This window comes from Hesperophylax consimilis, chromosome 7, assembly GCF_061612785.1.
Source record: "Hesperophylax consimilis isolate HC1 chromosome 7, BYU_Hcon_1.0, whole genome shotgun sequence".
Classification (NCBI taxonomy): Eukaryota; Metazoa; Arthropoda; class Insecta; order Trichoptera; family Limnephilidae; genus Hesperophylax; species Hesperophylax consimilis.
In genome coordinates this window covers 34,676,892-34,696,637 of record NC_142842.1, presented here as the reverse complement: position 1 = coordinate 34,696,637, position 19,746 = coordinate 34,676,892, and the positions used below count along the sequence as shown (strand labels likewise).

General features: G+C 36.1%; 2 protein-coding genes across 2 annotated transcripts; both read left to right on the top strand.

Annotated features, from left to right (window-relative positions):
• The first annotated feature begins 2,750 nt into the window (after positions 1–2,750).
• LOC149422674 (lipase 3-like) lies at positions 2,751–9,694 on the top strand. The gene is made up of 5 exons (XM_089633901.1): positions 2,751–2,864; positions 6,407–6,605; positions 7,119–7,483; positions 8,303–8,461; positions 9,314–9,694. Exons 1-5 carry the CDS (start codon positions 2,751–2,753, stop codon positions 9,692–9,694), a joined length of 1,218 nt encoding a protein of 405 aa, XP_089490027.1.
• A 4,317-nt stretch (positions 9,695–14,011) lies between these two features.
• LOC149422673 (lipase 3-like) lies at positions 14,012–19,033 on the top strand. Its single transcript, XM_089633902.1, has 5 exons — positions 14,012–14,148; positions 14,631–14,814; positions 15,584–15,930; positions 17,115–17,291; positions 18,615–19,033. The coding sequence occupies exons 1-5, from the start codon at positions 14,032–14,034 to the stop codon at positions 18,993–18,995; spliced, it is 1,206 nt and encodes a 401-aa protein (XP_089490028.1). The 5' UTR covers positions 14,012–14,031; the 3' UTR covers positions 18,996–19,033.
• Positions 19,034–19,746: the final 713 nt, after the last annotated feature.

Genomic DNA, 19,746 nt, shown 5'->3' with positions numbered 1-19,746 from the left:
CTACTCCTCGCTTTACTGAGCATGCATATCCTTCAACCAGTCTATTATGAGTATTAGGGCCTTAACCAAATCTACGTTAAGTCACATCTACTCCTCGCTTTACTGAGCATGCATATCCTTCAACCAGTCTATTATGAGTATTAGGGCCTTAACCAAATCTACGTTAAGTCACATCTACTCCTCGCTTTACTGAGCATGAATATCATCCAACCAGTCTATTATGAGTATTAGGGCCTTAACCAAATCTACGTTAAGTCACATCTACTCCTCGCTTTACTGAGCATGCATATCCTTCAACCAGTCTATTATGAGTATTAGGTCCTTAACCGAATCTACGTTAAGTCACATCTACTCCTCGCTTTACTGAGCATGCATATCTTTCAACCAGTCTATTATGAGTATTAGGTCCTTAACCGAATCTACGTTAAGTCACATCTACTCCTCGCTTTACTGAGCGTGCATATCCTTCAACCAGTCTATTATGAGTATTAGGTTCTTAACCGAATCTACGTTAAGTCACATATACTCCTCGCTTTACTGAGCATGCATATCCTTCAACCAGTCTATTATGAGTATTAGGTCCTTAACCGAATCTACGTTAAGTCACATCTACTCCTCGCTTTACTGAGCATGCATATCCTTCAACCAGTCTATTATGAGTATTAGGTCTTTAACCGAATCTACGTTAAGTCACATCTACTCCTCGCTTTACTGAGCATGCATATCCTTCAACCAGTCTATTATGAGTATTAGGTCCTTAACCGAATCTACGTTAAGTCACATCTACTCCTCGCTTTACTGAGCATGCATATCCTTCAACCAGTCTATTATGAGTATTAGGTCCTTAACCGAATCTACGTTAAGTCACATCTACTCCTCGCTTTACTGAGCATGCATATCCTTCAACCAGTCTATTATGAGTATTAGGTCCTTAACTAAATCTACGTTAAGTTACATCTACTCCTCGCTTTACTGAGCATGCATATCCTTCAACCAGTCTATTATGAGTATTAGGTCTTTAACCGAATCTACGTTAAGTCACATCTACTCCTCGCTTTACTGAGCATGCATATCCTTCAACCAGTCTATTATGAGTATTAGGTCCTTAACCGAATCTACGTTAAGTCACATCTACTCCTCGCTTTACTGAGCATGCATATCCTTCAACCAGTCTATTATGAGTATTAGGTCCTTAACCGAATCTACGTTAAGTCACATCTACTCCTCGCTTTACTGAGCATGCATATCCTTCAACCAGTCTATTATGAGTATTAGGTCCTTAACTAAATCTACGTTAAGTTACATCTACTCCTCGCTTTACTGAGCATGCATATCCTTCAACCAGTCTATTATGAGTATTAGGTCTTTAACCGAATCTACGTTAAGTCACATCTACTCCTCGCTTTACTGAGCATGCATATCCTTCAACCAGTCTATTATGAGTATTAGGTCCTTAACCGAATCTACGTTAAGTCACATCTACTCCTCGCTTTACTGAGCATGCATATCCTTCAACCAGTCTATTATGAGTATTAGGTCCTTAACCGAATCTACGTTAAGTCACATCTACTCCTCGCTTTACTGAGCATGCATATCCTTCAACCAGTCTATTATGAGTATTAGGTCCTTAACTAAATCTACGTTAAGTTACATCTACTCCTCGCTTTACTGAGCATGCATATCCTTCAACCAGTCTATTATGAGTATTAGGTCTTTAACCGAATCTACGTTAAGTCACATCTACTCCTCGCTTTACTGAGCATGCATATGCTTCAACCAGTCTATTATGAGTATTAGGTCCTTAACCGAATCTACGTTAAGTCACATCTACTCCTCGCTTTACTGAGCACTCATATCGTTCAACCAGTCTAGTATGAGTATTATAGCTTTTAATAAATCCATGTAAAGTCACATCCGCTCCTCGCTTTACCGAGAATACATATCCTATAACCAGTCTTGCATCAGAATTTTATGGGGCCTCGATTGAACCCATATTATTAATTTCTTGGTTTACAGTGAAAAACTCACTCTTTTAGGTTTTCCAGTCTTCGACATTTCGGGGAAATACAATGTAATTGAAAAGGAGATATTGACTGCTGAAATATATTCAAAGGTGATACCGGAGGAGTCAAATTGAAACCAATATGATCTTATCCAGCAAGCCTTCAGTCCAGTCCAGGAGCATCAACATTGTCCGCATCAACGTTGTCTGCTGCTAAATAAATATAACATTATCAGCTACTCGTTTATTGACATCTTCGGGATGGCGGATTCAGGCCATCTCTAAAGGAACCATCAAAATGAAAACTCTTTATACAGTTATACTGATATCACCAAATAAGGTGATTCTTCCGATTGCAAGGGACAAAGGCATGTTTTACACTTTATTGCTGCGTGATCGATGTGATGGTGTTTCTTCTATGATTTTCTTGTCGTAGGGATACTTGATTAATGAAGGAAATGGGCAACTCATAACACTGCACAGGTAGTCTGCTTGCCTTGGTGAAATTATCTGGAATATAGAATACTATCTCAGTCACAATTAAATCAAAACTCAATTACCAAAAGATGACCTCTTTGATGATCAAGATTAATAATACATAATTGTGTTGCAATTATATTGCACTCATTTCAGATTCTTAACTATCGATAAATACCGTTCGTAATAAGATCGATTAGATTTAACTTGGACTTATCTGGTTGTATAAAAAGCTTTATAATTGAGGAGTCATTGATAGTTGTAACAAGACATGGTTCTTCAAGTGTTTGTATTCCTCGCGGCTGTGGCGCTGGTTTGTGGAAGAAGCCAGAAGCCCGAAGATAGGATCAGCATCGACGTCGCCGAAGATGCAAAATTGGACACCGTAAGAATATTATAATAAATTAACTAAATTACGTACCCAATATTGTTTTATACTAACCAAAAATATCACTATCGACTAGTTTCTAAACAACTCTTCCTTTAACTAAGACGATCGTTATACTAACAAACAATAAGGGAAACAAATAATGTCAACATCTACAGACTACAGAGATGTGGTTGAAAGCACTGCTTGCCTAGTCCCAGCGATTTTTTTTATGCAATCTTTAATGAGCATGCACGACATTTTATATTTCAAATAAAGTTTATTTTATTTAGTACTTGCTGTATCCGCAATGCGTTGCTGTTGCTCAGTATTTCTGTGCAGATAGAGAAACAAGAGCGCGTGTTTATAAAAACACAGGCGTTTTCGAATGCAAAGTTGTGTCGAAATTTCAAAGCAATCTGTAAAATACTTGCGAATTAAGATTTAGAACAAACGAACATTTACATTTTTATTTATATACATAGATGTGTGATGACAGGAAAAATTATTTGAAAAATCTCACAACTTTCTCTTTTCTTTGTTCATAAAAAAGTTTTCCAGGGAAATATAAGTGTGAAATGAGTAGTAAAAAATGGCAACAATTTCAAAAAGTGCAGTGAAATGTATTTTTAGTTTTTTTAAATGATAATATTTGAACAATTGAACGCACAAAAAACAACTTCAAAAAGTTAAAAAAATTGGGTAACAGGTAACATTCAACAAATCACAGAAAAAATGTTATTAAATGATTTAAAAAATATACAAAAACACGGAAGGTATAAAAAATATATTTCTTTTTTTTTCTGCAACAATTCGAAGTGGTGATATTTTGAATCCAAAAAAATTCGTAGACGATAATATGGTATGTTTCAATTCTGCCAAAAGATAAATTAATTAAACTTTTTTTTTTTGGTTTTAGGCATTTCACCCTGAAAAGAGTGCAAATTACTATATTAGCTGAGTATAAGTCCTTGGCGTTGCCCGGTCTTTACACAGGGTTTTTAGAAATCTAATGTAAACAGTTTCCCTGGTCCACTGAGCTACGTTGGCCGACGTAACCTTTATCTTATTTTGGGAAAAATTCATAATTCTGTAGATTTGTATTCAAATCAAATCCACGCCGCCCGCTACGGGTCATGGACATTTTTCTTTATTTATTAATAAGAAAATAATATTTCAAGTGCGCCATCTATGATTGGTGTAGTGTCATTTAAGACAGTATTTTCTGGAGCTCTTCAACAATACAGCCGATGGGCATACGCATTCGCCACCAATACCTGGACAAACCTCACCCCATAAACACGGGTACCTCTGCTAAGTTTCCAAACGTAGCGAACCACTTGTGGTGGCCTATGGCAGAGGTGTTGGTTATCCAATTAATGGTTCCGGGCGGCGGTAACTATGCCCGCCTCCTCCCTCCCAAGTTCGGGTACGTGCTGATACACCTGTGATACGCTTAGTGTGTAACAAATTCTAGTACATTAGATCAGTGTTCCGCAACCGGTGTGCCGTGGCACACTGGTGTGCCGTGAGCCGGACACAGGTGTGCCGCGGGCAAATTCAATGTATTTGACATTTTACAATATTTCATTGTGTATTTAATACACAATGACAAAATATTTTTCATAATATTGTCTATTTTTCATTGTCTGCAGATACTGTTAAAAGACGTATTCACAATATATTATAAACACTGATTAGAAAACTGTTATTGGCTGCACTTCAGATCAACGAAACAACCGAGATTAAAAATAAAGCACAGTTGATAGCTATTGTACTTTTAGTTGACGAGGACATTATTAAAGAACATTATTTATTTTGTACGGAGGTTCCAGAGCAAACTACAAGTGAAGAATTTTTTTAAGTAACCGATGATTTCTTCAAAATATATAATATTAAATGCAGCAATTGCATTGCTGTTTGCACGGATGGCGCTGCGGCAATAACGGGTAGTAAAAAGGGTTTTGTCTCTTGTGTAAAACAAAAAAATCCAACGTTAAAATTTACACACTGCTGCATACATCGAGAAGCATTGATGGTCAATAATTTACCGGATGAACTTTTAAACACGATGAATGAATGCATTAAAATTGTAAACATAATTAAATCAAGAGCCCTAAACTCGCGAATCTTCTGGAATACTCTGTGCAGAAATAGGAGCCGAATATGAATCCTTATTGTTTTATACTGAAATTCGTTGGCTATCCCGAGGCAAACTTTTGGCTAGATTGTTTGAGCTTCGTCACGAGGTGTCTGAGTTTCTTTTAAATCAAAATATTCCCAAACTATATCAGCACCTAGATGATAATTACTGGATAGCCAAACTTGCATACATGGCTGATATATTCGAGCATTTGAATGAACTTAATAACGAACTTTGGCAGAAAGAGCTGCAAAAAGGATGTTTGGAAATGTACCAAAGGATCAATCATAGTACAATTGAAAACAAACAATTTACTGTGGATCTGGCCCAACTACATTTAAGTATGCTTCAGCAGAAATTTGGTCAGTATTTTTATTCCATTAATTACAAGAACTTCGGGTTGCGCTGTCAAAAATCAAGCCGAATATAAAACTTGTGTTCATTGAAACAAGCGCAGGATAATTTAACAATTAATCGCTCATTAATTTATTATTATTTTATAATAATTATTAAGATTGCGTAAAAATAAATATGTTATATTTATATGTATGTATGTATACTTTTCAAATAAAAAACAAGAAATTATTGTAAAATTTGTGTATCAATTTAATATCTAATTTTAGCTTTTAGTGTGCCGCGGAATTCTAGGAAGCAATTTGGTGTGTCGTAGGTGAGAAAAGGTTGCGGAGCACTGCATTAGATAACCTAGTTAGTTCTGGCACGTATTAAAGAATAAAATTAAACTTTTATCTTATAAGTAATTCAATTAATCCGTTGATGAGAGTTTTCAGAAAATCGGTTAAGGGGCTACGATAAACAGTAGAACTTACTTAAATATATCGTTACACTCTTAATCTTGTATTTTATTGCCCTTTAGTCAATCCCAGAAACATATTAGTTCAAGTATGTTATTAAGGTTTAATAATTATTTAATTTATATGTATTTTCAAGTTATCAATTAATTTCTGCAGATTTAATTTGGTATACGATTTGTTCACTAACAAGGTTTTGCCTGTGTTTTTTTTCCTCCTCATACAAAAATATACATGTGTGATGGTCGGTAATTTTATTTTTGCAAAAAGAAAGCAAGTTGTTGGTACATTCCGTTTCCGATTTAAGATGGTGGCCGTTTTAGTGGTTCTGTAAAGATTCTATTTTCATATGTGATATCGTCGTGTTTATTCGTTCTTATTCGCAATTCTTCAAAATTATCCCATACCTTCTACCTTCAGCCTTACAATATGCCCCGATTGGGGATGCCATAGTCTCATACAATAGTCATACAAGGTTGAAAATAATACTACTTTAAAAAAATATCGCTACAAGCAACATTAGGTGCGTTATATTATGGGGAATAGGTTAAAAATAATAGGAATAAATAATCATAAAGCTAACCAACTCTTTTTTTCTATTTCAGGCTGGTTTGATAACCAAGTACGGATATCCTAATGAAGTCCACACCGTCATCACGGAGGACGACTATGTCCTGACTATGCACCGTATCCCACACCTGCAGGGACAAGACCCGCAGCAGGACAGACCCGTGGTGTTCCTCATGCACGGCCTGCTCAGCTCCTCCGCTGATTGGGTCAATATGGGGCCCGGCAGTGGCTTTGGTAAGTTATCACACTTCGATCTGAAGTTCACCATCTCAAGTCCACTGTCTATGTTCAATATTTTGTGTTCACCAAACACTAAATCTTCAGTCCAACATTATGTGTTCTCCATTTAAAGTCTACCGTCTTAAGTTCACCATCTGAAGTGCACCATCTTAAGTTCAACAATTTACGATTTTGCATTTTAATTCCACTATCTTAAGTCAACCATTGGAAGTCCACTCGTCCCGTTATTGCAGAACTTGCTTATCCTAATTTTATAAAATTTTCTGGAGAGATTTTATATATAATAGTAGACGCACTTATATTCACATTTCACGTTCTCCATTTTAAGTACAAAATATAAAGTGTAACATTTTAAGTCCACCATCTTAGGTTCACCGAACGTACATATCAATAGCTTCAATCCTTGGCTACCAGCATCCATTAAAGTCAAAAGCATATTTATAGACAGTAAAACTTTAGAGGACACAAAAGTTCGCATTGTGGTGTTGAACTGTCTTTAAATTTTAGGGTATCTTCTCGCTGACGAAGGCTTTGACGTGTGGATGGGAAATGCTCGTGGAAACACCTACTCTCGCAAGCACACCACTCTCGACCCTGACAAGGATTCCAAGTTCTGGAAGTTCAGCTGGAACGAGATCGGTTACTATGATCTGCCAGCCATGGTTGACTATATTCTGGCTAAGACTGGCAAGACCCAGCTGCATTACTCTGGACACTCTCAGGGAACCACCTCTTTCTTCGTCATGTGCGCCCTGAGGAAGGAGTACAACGCTAAATTCAAGTCGATGCACGCTCTAGCTCCTGTCGGCTACATGTCTCATTTGAAGAGTCCCCTTGTCAAGTTGTTGTCTCCAATTGCAAATACTGCAGAGGTAAGAACCGGAGTTTGTGTGATACTTTTCCTTTTAGATAAGAACATAAGAATTGTGAAGGAAGGTGGGGCGGTTTAGTTGTAGCCCAAGTTCCACATTTTCAGTTGGAATCTCAATATTGCATATTGCGGATAGACCCGACATTGACCGTCAAAGGCAGGCCATCAGCATACGAGGAGGTTCTATATAAATGCTATTCTAAAACTATTTAAAGCTATTCAATGCATTCTGTACAAAGCTCTCTACACGGCAGACCCGTGGATTCACTATAATATGCAAGCACAATGAAATGCCGTAAGAGTTTAATATAGAACGCCCATACACAATTTTTTTTGTTACCGAGGTCTTGGAATGCCAGCGAAATGTTTATATCAGGTAAATTAAATCATTTTTTTGCTACAATAAGACTGAAAGTGTGAACTTCCAATGCTAGCTATTAAACTCCCAAAATGCTCTAATAAAAGTCACCATCGCTTTCGCGAAAAGCTTCAATTTATTCAAACCAATTTTTTTGTTATTCGTAATGTAAACCAATTCGTGGTAAAGATAAATAGAAAATAGTCATTTCATTTTGATTACTTTAATAATTAGTCCGGTCGGGGGCCGAGTTGACATCGCGCTTGGGTCTCACTCGGGCGTAGTGTGTTCAATTCCTCTGCTGGCTAAGTCCTCCATCATAACACAAGCAACATTTTCAGCTTACTGTTTTACTTACTATCAACGGGGATTTTCAAATATTGTCAGATTATTCGTAACCCGGGAATGTTTGTCTTTCTTTTAAAAAAAAAAATATATATATATATTTATGATTGTTTAAAGCTCCTGTCATCACTCATCGGAATAAATGAGCTCCTGCCAAGTACCGAGCTGATGTCCATCGCTGGAGAGCTCCTGTGCAAGGACAATGCGATATTCCAACCTGTCTGCTCCAACATTTTGTTCCTCCTTTGTGGGTTTGACCCTGAATTGCTTAACGCTGTAAGTTATTATGAACATTTAATACTTTGGTCTATTTATTTATTTATACTGGGTTTTACAGATGATCACACTTACGTGAGAACAATCCACTTATAAAAACTCAGTTATTGTACAATTACAAAAATCTACAATTAAATAAAGATACAAAAAATTAAATACAGATACATACAATTAAATACAGATACATACAATTAGAAAACAAAAACATCAAAAATTAAATACACAATCATATACAAGCTCGCTCAAGTAACACATTACATTATACATTATTACAAGTGGTAAGAGGCATAAGAAATATGAGAGGTATGCATAGAGAGAAAATTGACACAATAAATTAGCTAATATTTTTTAATAGCGCCAGAACTTTTTTTTCTGAATCCGTACAAAAGGTACTAAAAAGTACTAAAGGTATGGAGCATATTTATAAGGTTTTATTGAAAATAGCTCTTCGATCATTCCATTGAAGTATTATGAAATCTTGAATAGAATATTCCAAATACTATTTGATATTATTTTTATATCCTTATGAACGAACATGGTTTTGAAACATGTTGATAATTTTCATTAAATAGTGATGTATAAAATTTAGGATGCAGGTCTGCGTTCATGGGGTGAGATTTATCTGGGTCTTGGCAGCAGATTCGTATGTCCACTTATTGTGTGGCTGAGACTGGTTGAGGGAGAACTTTTGACTACCTTAGCAAGAGTCTCTCGACCCATCGTTTTGCACCACAGTGGGAGTGATGGATTCATACGTCCGTCATTCCTAGACACACTGACCGAGGTTTTTCGTAAACACCTCACTACGAGAACCGGTCTTTCCGATGTGTAATGAACGTTTGTGTATTGCAGACTATGCTGCCTATCATGCTGGCGCACACGCCCGCTGGCTCCTCAAGCAGACAGATGGTGCACTATGGGCAGGAGCACCAGTCAGCTAAGTTCCGCAAGTACGATTTTGGCTCAGTCCTCAACCTGGTTGAGTATGGAAAGATCAACCCACCCGATTATGAGCTGAAGGACGTGACCGCTCCCGTGACTCTGCACTACGCCGTCAACGACTGGATGGCCGAGCCTGTGGACGTCCTGCAGCTGTACGGAGAGCTTGGCAACGCCGATGGAATGTACAAAATTAACCATCCCAGTTTCAACCACTTAGATTTCTTGTGGGCCATCGACGTCAGGTCACTGGTTTATGACAATGTTATTCGGCTGATGAAGGGCAAAGAATAATAAAACAATTAAGAAAGAGAAACGTGTATTATATTAATATGGAAAATTGTGCTTTCTTAAATAAATTTATAGAAACTATTTGTTTTATCTTTTTCATACCAAAATATATTCCCGTTCAAAGGTAAAATCTAAAAAAAATCTTATTTGAAACCGAACAAGTTTCAACTGCTCCCAACCGTCTGGAGCCAGTGAGACTAAGGCATTCCCAATTGGGGTATGTTGTGAGGCTGAAGGTAGTGGGGACGGTAAGGAGATGGAAAAGAGAAAGAGGAAGTACCTGGCTATTCAGATCTGATGATCAAACACGGCCAAAGCCATTTCAAACAACGTTTCAATTCAGAATGGTGGTCTTACACCAGGGCGACACTGAGAGTATCTTCCACTCTGGAACTTACCACAAATATACAACATATTATTTTAAATGAGTGATTTGTGAAATAACACAAATTTCCAAACAAATTTACTAGCGCACGCAGGGATTTGAACCCGCGACCTCCAGCTTGCTAGTCGAGAGCCTTACCCCTCGACCACGGAGGCCGTGAATGAATGATTCAACCAATGTGGGGCAGAACTATCAACGTATTTATTGATTTAAGAAATTGATGACCTAAAGAATGTGGATTCCAAATAATCAAAATAATAAACAATATCTGTAACTACGAGTATACAATCCACTTATATTGAAAGAGGTCAACTAATATATATATTTTTTATTTAATAAATATTTACACGATGATACAGTTCATTTTTTTTTACTATAACACTAGGCTAATGCCCGTGTTGTGTGCCTAACCTATCCTCCTGGGAGATCCCACGAACTTTTTTTATATTCCGGAAGCGAGGACTTCTGTCTATCTGAACGCGCCAATCAACACAGCGACTCAACTGCTTATAACAAGTTTCTCGTCATGTCTGTTTTTAAGTTCGAAAAAAAGTTAATTTTTAATATAATGTCTAAACATTTGTTATGCCGAAACGTTAATTATATGAAATTTGTTTTGTTCTGTTATTTAATATGTTAAAGGCATGAGAAAATGCACAGTGTATCTTTAATGCAACTAAAGCATTTGTCGAGAGATTTATGCCCTATTTCAAACAAGCCGTATTGTATTAATTATTTTCACCATTTTAGATTAATTATTATAGTTTTTTAAAACAATCGTATTCACATATCTTCCTTTTAAACCATCTTTGAAAGCGTACTATGGGGCCTTAACGGTTCTGAATTGACCATCAACATTTTTAACGTCACTAACAGACAGTTCAGCAACCTTTTAACGTATTTGAGAATGCACGGAGAGTACCCGCGATTCATGCATCACGAAGATTTGCTTGCCGAAACGCGCTACCAAAGTCTCCACTCGAGGAGGAGTGGGGCCCTTGCAGTAACGGCGTAATGCTATAAGTTGTTCGTACCGAACAACTACAGCCATTACGGCACCATGATCTGCTATGTATCCCACGTGGCAGAACGGACGTACTGGCTCGGCATAGCATGACACGAGGTATGGCGCTGTTAAACAACGCCTCCATGACTATCGATATTTTCAATAGTAATAGTAGCCTTGAAGAATTCAAGAGGCATGTCAATGCCAAAATTCACTATTCATAACTTGTTATTTCTATTCTTTTTTATCTATATGTAGTTAATGTTACATGTGTATTGTAAATGGACACACAGTCTGTAATACACAAAAAAAAAAATGTCACAAAATAGTAAAACTGCCCACATGACCTTTTATACTTACCTCAAATGTATATATGTACCTTAAATTTGTAATCTTCTCTGTAATTTATTGGTGCATAACCGTTTTATGGTGAATACGAATGAATAAATAATATAATAATACTTGGATGACTTGTATAGCGCCGTTTTTGTGCAAAAACACCTCAAGGGCGCTGTAGTTTATGTTTTATCTACGATTGAATAAATAAATTATCTACAAATCTATTACTTTACAGCAGTGAACTAATTTATAAATTATATCACAATAAAATAATATGTATTCTTTAATGTATAATACCACTTTTTAATTAGTCATTAAACATTATTAATAAGCAATTACCAATAAATTATTTGTAAAAATTATGACAAAAGCATGAAAAACATATAAAAGTTAGCTCAAGTGAAGTAGATACAGACTTGTAAAACCCATCAATATCTTCGTTCCAAGTTTAATTTGGGCTAGCTTAATGGGGTATTTTCATAAACTATGAATAATGTTAAAAATGTGTGGAAGATTTAGAGTTTATTTTCCTGATTCTGTTATTGTACAAAAAAATTTGTAATTTTAATATTTTCATTCGTAATTAATGACTTTAAAACATTTTAACTAATTGTTACACTAATCGACAAAAATACCCTATTATGCAGAACAAATCTCAATATTGAAAGATTACCATGGGATATAACATAACTCATATAATACTGAATTACCATTTTTAAGTTTGTTATAGTTAAGCGCACTTGAAGTGAAATAACACTAAACTGCGCTATATAAATGCCATGTTATTATTATTATTAACATGTATTCAGTAAAACACACTTGAGTTACACTGTATTTTACAGGAGTTACAGGAGATTTTACAGCACTTACTATTCGGTGAGGGAATCGGTTTCCGAATCATGTCGCTTCCTATTGGTGTGGGTTAAGATAGATGATATGTGATTTTTGTTCTCATTGACGGGAGGCATGGGGGCGCTCTGTTTAGGGGAGGGCTGCTCAACAGGTTGTGAGTCGAACATCTTGTTAGCTCCCGAAACACTTGATTGTTGATTTTGTACTTTTTTTACTGGACCTGTTACGTAAAATCATGGATTATGACTATTCTAATAGAGAAAATCTTCCTAGTTGAACAGTAAAAACTTTCTATCTTAAAAGTATAATTCGTAATCTGTGACGTAAATAAATAAATGTACTCAGGAACAACTTTTAATTTTATTTTTTAAGGTAAAGTCTTAATCCACTCGACTGGTTTAAAACGCCCCTGCCCCGGTAAGAAAAGAGATTCTGGGTTCGATTCCTAATTGTGACTGTTATCTTTTTATTTGTCTGTGTCTTGTTCTGTTTCATGTTTCGTGTAGATTTATTAATTTTATCTTTTTATTCAATAAAATAAATGTACAGTTAACAAAAATAAGAAGATTTGAATGATGTAACAACACGCTAAATTCGCTAGGCACTAGAGTGCATCCTTGCGGTACTCCTATCCGAACGTCTAACGCCCAGAATGTAATATGTTTGATGTCAACTAACGAATCACTGCTACCATATATGTTGTATTAATATGATCAGATCGCAAAGATTACAGACGAATCTAAAAATAAACAAAATCATAGATTTTTCTCAAGTCATTGATTGATTGATTTCTATTGATGACTTGTTATGATAGCGTCAAAGGGGGAATTCTAAAGATAAAAAAAGATAAATGTGTAATACTTCAGCCTATACACCCAGGCAAGTGTTGAATTTATTACTAACATTTGTTAAAATATGGTTATTTTAATATTTATCATTATTCATTATTTGTGTCAAACGTTAGTAATTCTGATAACTTTTTTTTATTTTATTTTATTTTTTTTTATTATTTTAATATACATCATATGGGTTACATTAATACATACATATTTTGCATAATATAATATTAAGGTTCATATATGGTCATGTATACCTTATGAACATATTGTGTTTAATTGTTTTTTGTATTAATTAATACAAATAATAACACTGAGTTCTGCAAACTAAACCTAAAAACTACACATAACAGCATTTTCAACTCAGTGCCTACACATGTACTTGTTGGATGGCTCTCTAATATTATCAATGATATCATCAGTAAAAAGATTGCTATCTAGTTTTTTGCTGATGGCATCTTAAATGATAATTATATTATAAACAAATATACAAAAATTATAACGAAACACATACAGGGCTTTATTGTATACGCTGGTGCAGAGTATCACGACGAACTTTCAGGAGGCACAAAACGCAATGTAATTTGTTTTGTTTTTCATGTGGCATAATCAGGTGAACTACTAAGGTGCTGCAAATCTTATGTGACTAGAAAATGGCGAACCGAGTCCTGATTCATACTGAAATGGACCTCGGTAGACTGTAGTAAATGCAAAAAAGACATTAACTATGTCACCTGTACCCAAAAGACATGAGTTCAACTGAACATTATAAGTTATTCGATTACCAATCGATTCAGATTCTTAACTCCAGACCAACGTCATTTGAAATGTCGATTAGGAACAGTATGAGCTTATCAGGGTGTATAAAAGATTTAATTGCTCAGTTTCTTCATATTGAAGCAATTGAGAGTTCTAACACGACATGAACCTACTTCAAGTAGTTGTTTTTGTTACCACCGTGGTCTTAGTGTGTGGAGGAGGCCACGGAGGTGAAGGGCGGACCAGTTCAGACATCGCCGAAGATGCGGGTTTAGATACCGTAAGTACACTTACCAATTTCTTATCAACGATAGGCTATTAAACCTTTTCGGACCGTGTGTATATTTGAAAATACATAGCTTTGACACTTTTTTCCTCCCTATCTAGAGCGAATATAAATTGGCGGTTGTCGATTTTCAATTTCTGATATAACTGGCTTTGCGCGTTATCTTTTTATTGGATTTTCGCTACTCGTTTAGGCGGTAGCCATTTTTATATTTTTAAATGATTTTCGTGTTCAATCTCGATCAAATTTTTTTACCCGACTTGTTAAAAATGTAAGTTTAAAAGGTATTTTTTTAACTTTTTGCTTTTGTGTATTTTAACTTGAGTAAAATGTAATAATTTTTTTTTAATTCTTCTTAATTTTATGTGAAATACGCCATCCTAAACATAATGTTCTTTCAAATGAAATTAGCAGTAACTTCCAATCGACTTTTCTAAAAGTTTAAATGAATTTTGTTTAAAACTTTAATATTTCAGGCTGGTCTGTTGACTAAGTACGGATATCCCAATGAAGTGCACACCGTGGTGACAGAAGACGGGTTCATCCTGACGGTCCACCGCATCCCGCACCTGCAGCAGAACAGGCCCGTGGCGTTCCTCATGCACGGCTTGCTGAGCTCCTCAGCTGACTGGGTTAACATGGGGCCCGGCAATGGCCTTGGTGAGAACCCTACCTACTCTCCTTTGAAGGCTCGAAAATAAAATATATCTTTAAAACAAACAATGCAGAATATTTTGGCAAACCGACTGAAATCGAATTTCTGACTCGAAAACAAAAAAGTATGATTCCTAAACATTTGAGCGCTTCCACCTCTCCATATGGGAGTAATTATTTATTTATAATATTAATGTGTTGGCCCACAATATGTTATTATAGTCTTCTTGTAACTCCGTGCAGTTGAACACACCTAATATTTCTGCGAAAGTATCGCCAACTGCATAAATTCTATATAGAAGAAAGTATCTAAATACTCAGACTCAGACCTGATATTATTGTTACAATCAAAAATAATCTTGAATCAAGTAGTTCTAGTTGCTATATGAAAGGCAATCAGTCCACAAAATAAAAAGATAGTCAAGTTGGAAACAAGTCTACTATCATCATTTTAATTCTTTCAAATTATTGTAATTTGTGGTTTCGATAGATAGACCGGGCTTATAGTCAATATATCTTAGAAATTTATGATGAATTTTGTCCAGAAAGAAGAATTATATAAGTGTATTCAACTTACTTCGAACTATTGACCTGACACTAACCCACTTTCAATGATGAAGTTAACAAGGACATTGGGTTATAGGAGATGTCTCCTGGTTCACCGATGCCTTTTCCAAGGTACCGACAGAATGAACCTTTTCCCACTAAGGCAAGATATTTGGACCATAGTTGAATCGGAGTTTCGAATTGCCAATGAGGATCCTTCAATTTTTAGGATATCTTCTCGCTGATGAGGGTTATGACGTATGGATGGGAAATGCTCGCGGAAATACTTACTCCCGTAGACACGTCTCTCTTAATCCCGACACGGATGTCAAGTTCTGGAGGTTCAGCTGGAACGAGATCGGCTACTATGACCTGCCAGCCATGATCGACTATATCCTGGCCAAGACTGGCGTGCCTCAGCTGCACTACGTGGGACACTCCCAGGGCACTTCCACCTTCTTTGTGATGTGCTCTAGGAAAGAGGAGTATAATGATAAAATCAAGTCGATGAACGCCCTTGCTCCGATGGCCAACGTGTCCGAATCGCAGAGTCCTTTCTTCAACTTCTTAGGTCCAATTACAAATAGGAATAGTTCTGAGGCAGGTACCAATGTTAAATTTATTGCTTTATCCCACGAGCACAAATAAGTTTTTATTCAATTATTGAAGACAATATTAGCGATTTCTAAACGAAAATCTGAAACAGAAAAGGATACGGTCACATCTAGGACTCGAACCCAGGACCCTTGTCTTTCCGGGACACCGCTCTACCAACTGAGCTAATTGGACCCTATCCCCTTCGGTCTCTTTTAACTGTATCATACTTCGAATAAGAACTGCCAACATTGTCTTTATTTTTTCACCGCACATTTTTACTGGCAACTATCTTTATATCAGTGTCTTTTTAGATAAACCTATCTTATTTTTTTAATTTTTAATGTGCGACATCTATTGACTTTTTCTGCAAGTCTAGAATGAATGTTTATTTTTCGGAATAAATTTATTGAGTAAATCCTCAAATTGTAATATTTAATTATTGAAGACAATATTAGCGATTTCTAAACGAAAATCTGAAACAGAAAAATCAGGAAAGGATACAGTCACATCTAGGACTCGAACCCAGGACCCTTGTCTTTTATAATAAGTGAAAAATAAATAAGTTTTCTATTTGAGCTAAGTTTGTACATAATTATGACTTAGGTGGTAATTGCAGTAAGTTATGTATTCAATAAAACATAGTATCAAAGAACATGTATAAGAATATTGTTACAGTTTTAACAGTTGTCCTCACTAGGGTTTCCTGACGTCTTTTCATTGTCTTATTAATGTTTGCAAGTTGATTATTAATCAGTTCTCTCAGTCATGTTTTGAATTAAGTTTTAAATATCCTACTTACTGTTTTTTTTACCTAACCTAACCAATTCTAATTGAGACTTATATGAAATGTGTTTCAGCGACAGTATCAATATTGCATAATACAATCGCATTATTATCAAATATCCAATTTAGAATGATGTGAAGAGACAACAAGCTAATGAAGCAATGCGTAACCTATCTAATAATTAAATTACATTTACTCTTATTGTTTCTTTCCACAAATGTATAAAATTAAACAAATTTTCGGTTAAACCTAATTAAATTTTCGATCTTTAGCAAGCCACTTGATTAATAATAAGTTTGCGTAAGGCACATAATTAAGAAGTAGGTTTTGTAAGGAACTTGATTGAGATTAAGATTTGTTAAAAACTACTTACTAAAACATTATAAACGTTTTGCAGCTCCTGTCCTCTTTCATTGGAGAAAATGAATTCCAGCCGAGTTCTGAACTGATGTCGATTGCAGAGGATCTGCTTTGTAAGGACAACGAAGCTTTCCTACCTGTCTGCTCCAACATATTGTTCCTCCTTTGTGGATTTAATCCTGATGTGCTAAACACGGTGAGTTTTCAACAACGACATTTTTAATAATAACTCCTCTTGCAAATTTTCCCTCCACAGCTTCGGTCTCTCGCCATTCGTATCCAGACCTCTGTCCTTCTCTTGTTTCACCTTCTCTACCCCAAAATTACCTGCATCCCAAGATCTCAAGAATATTGTGCAATAAACGAGATGCTGCCAAGTAATAAAAAGATATTCCCACGGTTGAAACAAAAAACCCACAATCCCGGTATTAAGACAAGCAAGTATTAAGGTTAAACAATAATGTAAGTTAGTTTTTAGAAAGATTTTTCCGATTCTGATATTTGTCGGGCCAGGGAACCATTCATATATATGTATATTTGTTTTTGGTATTAATAAACGTGCTGGAAGAAAGTAGTATGAGTCGGGTGAAAGATCGTGAAGAGGAGCAATTGATGAACAGTATATGTCATCGACTTACGCGATCGTAGCCGATGATACAACACGCGAAACATTCGCACCACACAAATGGAGGTCGCGCCACTCCACCGGAACAAGGAGTGGTGAACGAATTTTGCAAATCAGTAACCTATATACCTCAGTATGCCAGTCTCGGACTTCAGACAACACTTGCCAACTGCTCTTTTCACGACTCTACGCTTTGTCTGACTGATTTCTGCGTACTTCTACCTTCTACTTCTAGCCCTTGGATACCCAACCGCAGTAGCAAATTTGCACCCCAGGACCAGGCCCATCATAAGCAGGGATGTAGCGGCTAACCCAGGACTTACCGGCGCCCTATTTTACAGTCTATGTGAGGGACGTGAGAGTGTTCCTTACATCTTCCATACAGTCAATCCACCTCTTTTCGGTCTACCCCTATTTCGCTCGTCCTATGTTCTGTCATTTGGAATTCTTTCTGCATTCCTCTTGGAATGCTACAGCTTAAACGTGCCCGAAAACATCAGGCGTAATCGTCGCCATGACTTGTCCAAGATACCACACTGCAGAACAGATGTTATAGTACAACATTACATGACACGAGGAATTGTGCTTTTGAATGAATTTTTCGAATGAGTGGATGTATTTAATTCCTCTTTAAACAGCCTCAAGAATATTTTTGTAAATTATTTTACCAGATGTTAAGAGTATCGGGATGGGAAGGTTGTGCTGTAAAAGGATTAATAATTAATAATAAAAAAGCATATTTTCTCCTTGTTTTAATTTGTTCGGGGACCCATCAATTCGACTCTTCTATCAGTGGCCTCCATCCATTCCATACCCAGCTTCTTTCCGCCCATCTTCTGGACCTGCTTTTCTCAATATTGCATATAATGAATGTACAAAATTTGTATATTGCAGACCATGTTGCCCATCATGCTGGCGCACACCCCCGCCGGTACGTCCAGCAGGCTGATAACGCACTACGGCCAGGAGCAACAGTCGGTCAGATTCTGCGACTACGACCACGGTTACGTCTACAACATATTAGAGTACGGCAGCGCCATCCCACCCGAGTACCTGCCAGGGAACATCACCGCCCCCGTGGCCCTGCACTACGCGGCCGGGGACTGGATGGCCGACCCGCTGGACGTGTTGCAACTGTACGAGCTGCTGGGCAACCCTGACGGACTATACCTGGTTGATCACCCCACGTTTAATCATTTGGATTTCTTGTGGGCCACCGATGTTAAGTCGCTGGTTTATGACAATGTTATTAGGTTAATGAAAGCTAAAGATTAAATAAAATTCTCCTCGCTCTCCCACTGAGGTGTTCAAGTTTCCATGTTAAAACAATGTGTGGGTAAATAATTATATTTTCAAAAATTGTATTTTTGTTTATTTAGAGAGGAATTTTGTAAATTTCACTGTCTCCATTTCCTTTAATCCTTCTTCTCCTACACATTATACCAATTACATCATATTAGTCAATTGATTAATTAAAACCTTAATTATCATGAATTCATTGGTATTTACAAGAGATAATTGATAATTAATGTTGATTAAATGTTTCATTGTTAATGTTTACTTATTAATTATCCATTTTAATTTATTAATAACTAACGATATTATTAATGTAACTTAATTGATTATTAATATTAAATTTAATTAATTTTTAATGTTCACTAATTCGTGTTCATTAAGATTTTATATTAATATTCATATAAATTAATTCGTGTCAATTCAATGCAAATTAATTGATGTAAACAAGTTAAAATTTTATATAATTTAATTAATTATCTATTATCTTTTTCTCTTCTGATTGCCCTCGTATGTAGTGAGGTGACTTCCTTTTCAACCCATCATTCAAATAATCTTTTTTATCGTTCCTTACAATGCAATTAAAATAATATTTAAGTTTTCTTCTTCTAATAGCTAACAAAAGTTCACAACGTATCGCCATTCGATAAAGAATTGGATGCCATATGTATCCAGGGTATTTTGAGAATACACTTTATATATCCATCCATATTAATCTATCTATGTCCATAAA

What these genes read in the sequence shown, in the direction of transcription:
- LOC149422673 (XM_089633902.1), top strand. Translation starts at nt 14,032, where the DNA reads ATGAACCTACTTCAAGTAGTTGTTTTTGTTACCACCGTGGTCTTAGTG. An exon ending in AAGATGCGGGTTTAGATACC is followed by an intron (nt 14,149 to 14,630) that starts GTAAGTACACTT and finishes TTAATATTTCAG; the next exon opens with GCTGGTCTGTTGACTAAGTA. An exon ending in GGGGCCCGGCAATGGCCTTG is followed by an intron (nt 14,815 to 15,583) that starts GTGAGAACCCTA and finishes TTCAATTTTTAG; the next exon opens with GATATCTTCTCGCTGATGAG.
- LOC149422674 (XM_089633901.1), top strand. Translation starts at nt 2,751, where the DNA reads ATGGTTCTTCAAGTGTTTGTATTCCTCGCGGCTGTGGCGCTGGTTTGT. An exon ending in AAGATGCAAAATTGGACACC is followed by an intron (nt 2,865 to 6,406) that starts GTAAGAATATTA and finishes TTTCTATTTCAG; the next exon opens with GCTGGTTTGATAACCAAGTA. An exon ending in GGGGCCCGGCAGTGGCTTTG is followed by an intron (nt 6,606 to 7,118) that starts GTAAGTTATCAC and finishes TTTAAATTTTAG; the next exon opens with GGTATCTTCTCGCTGACGAA.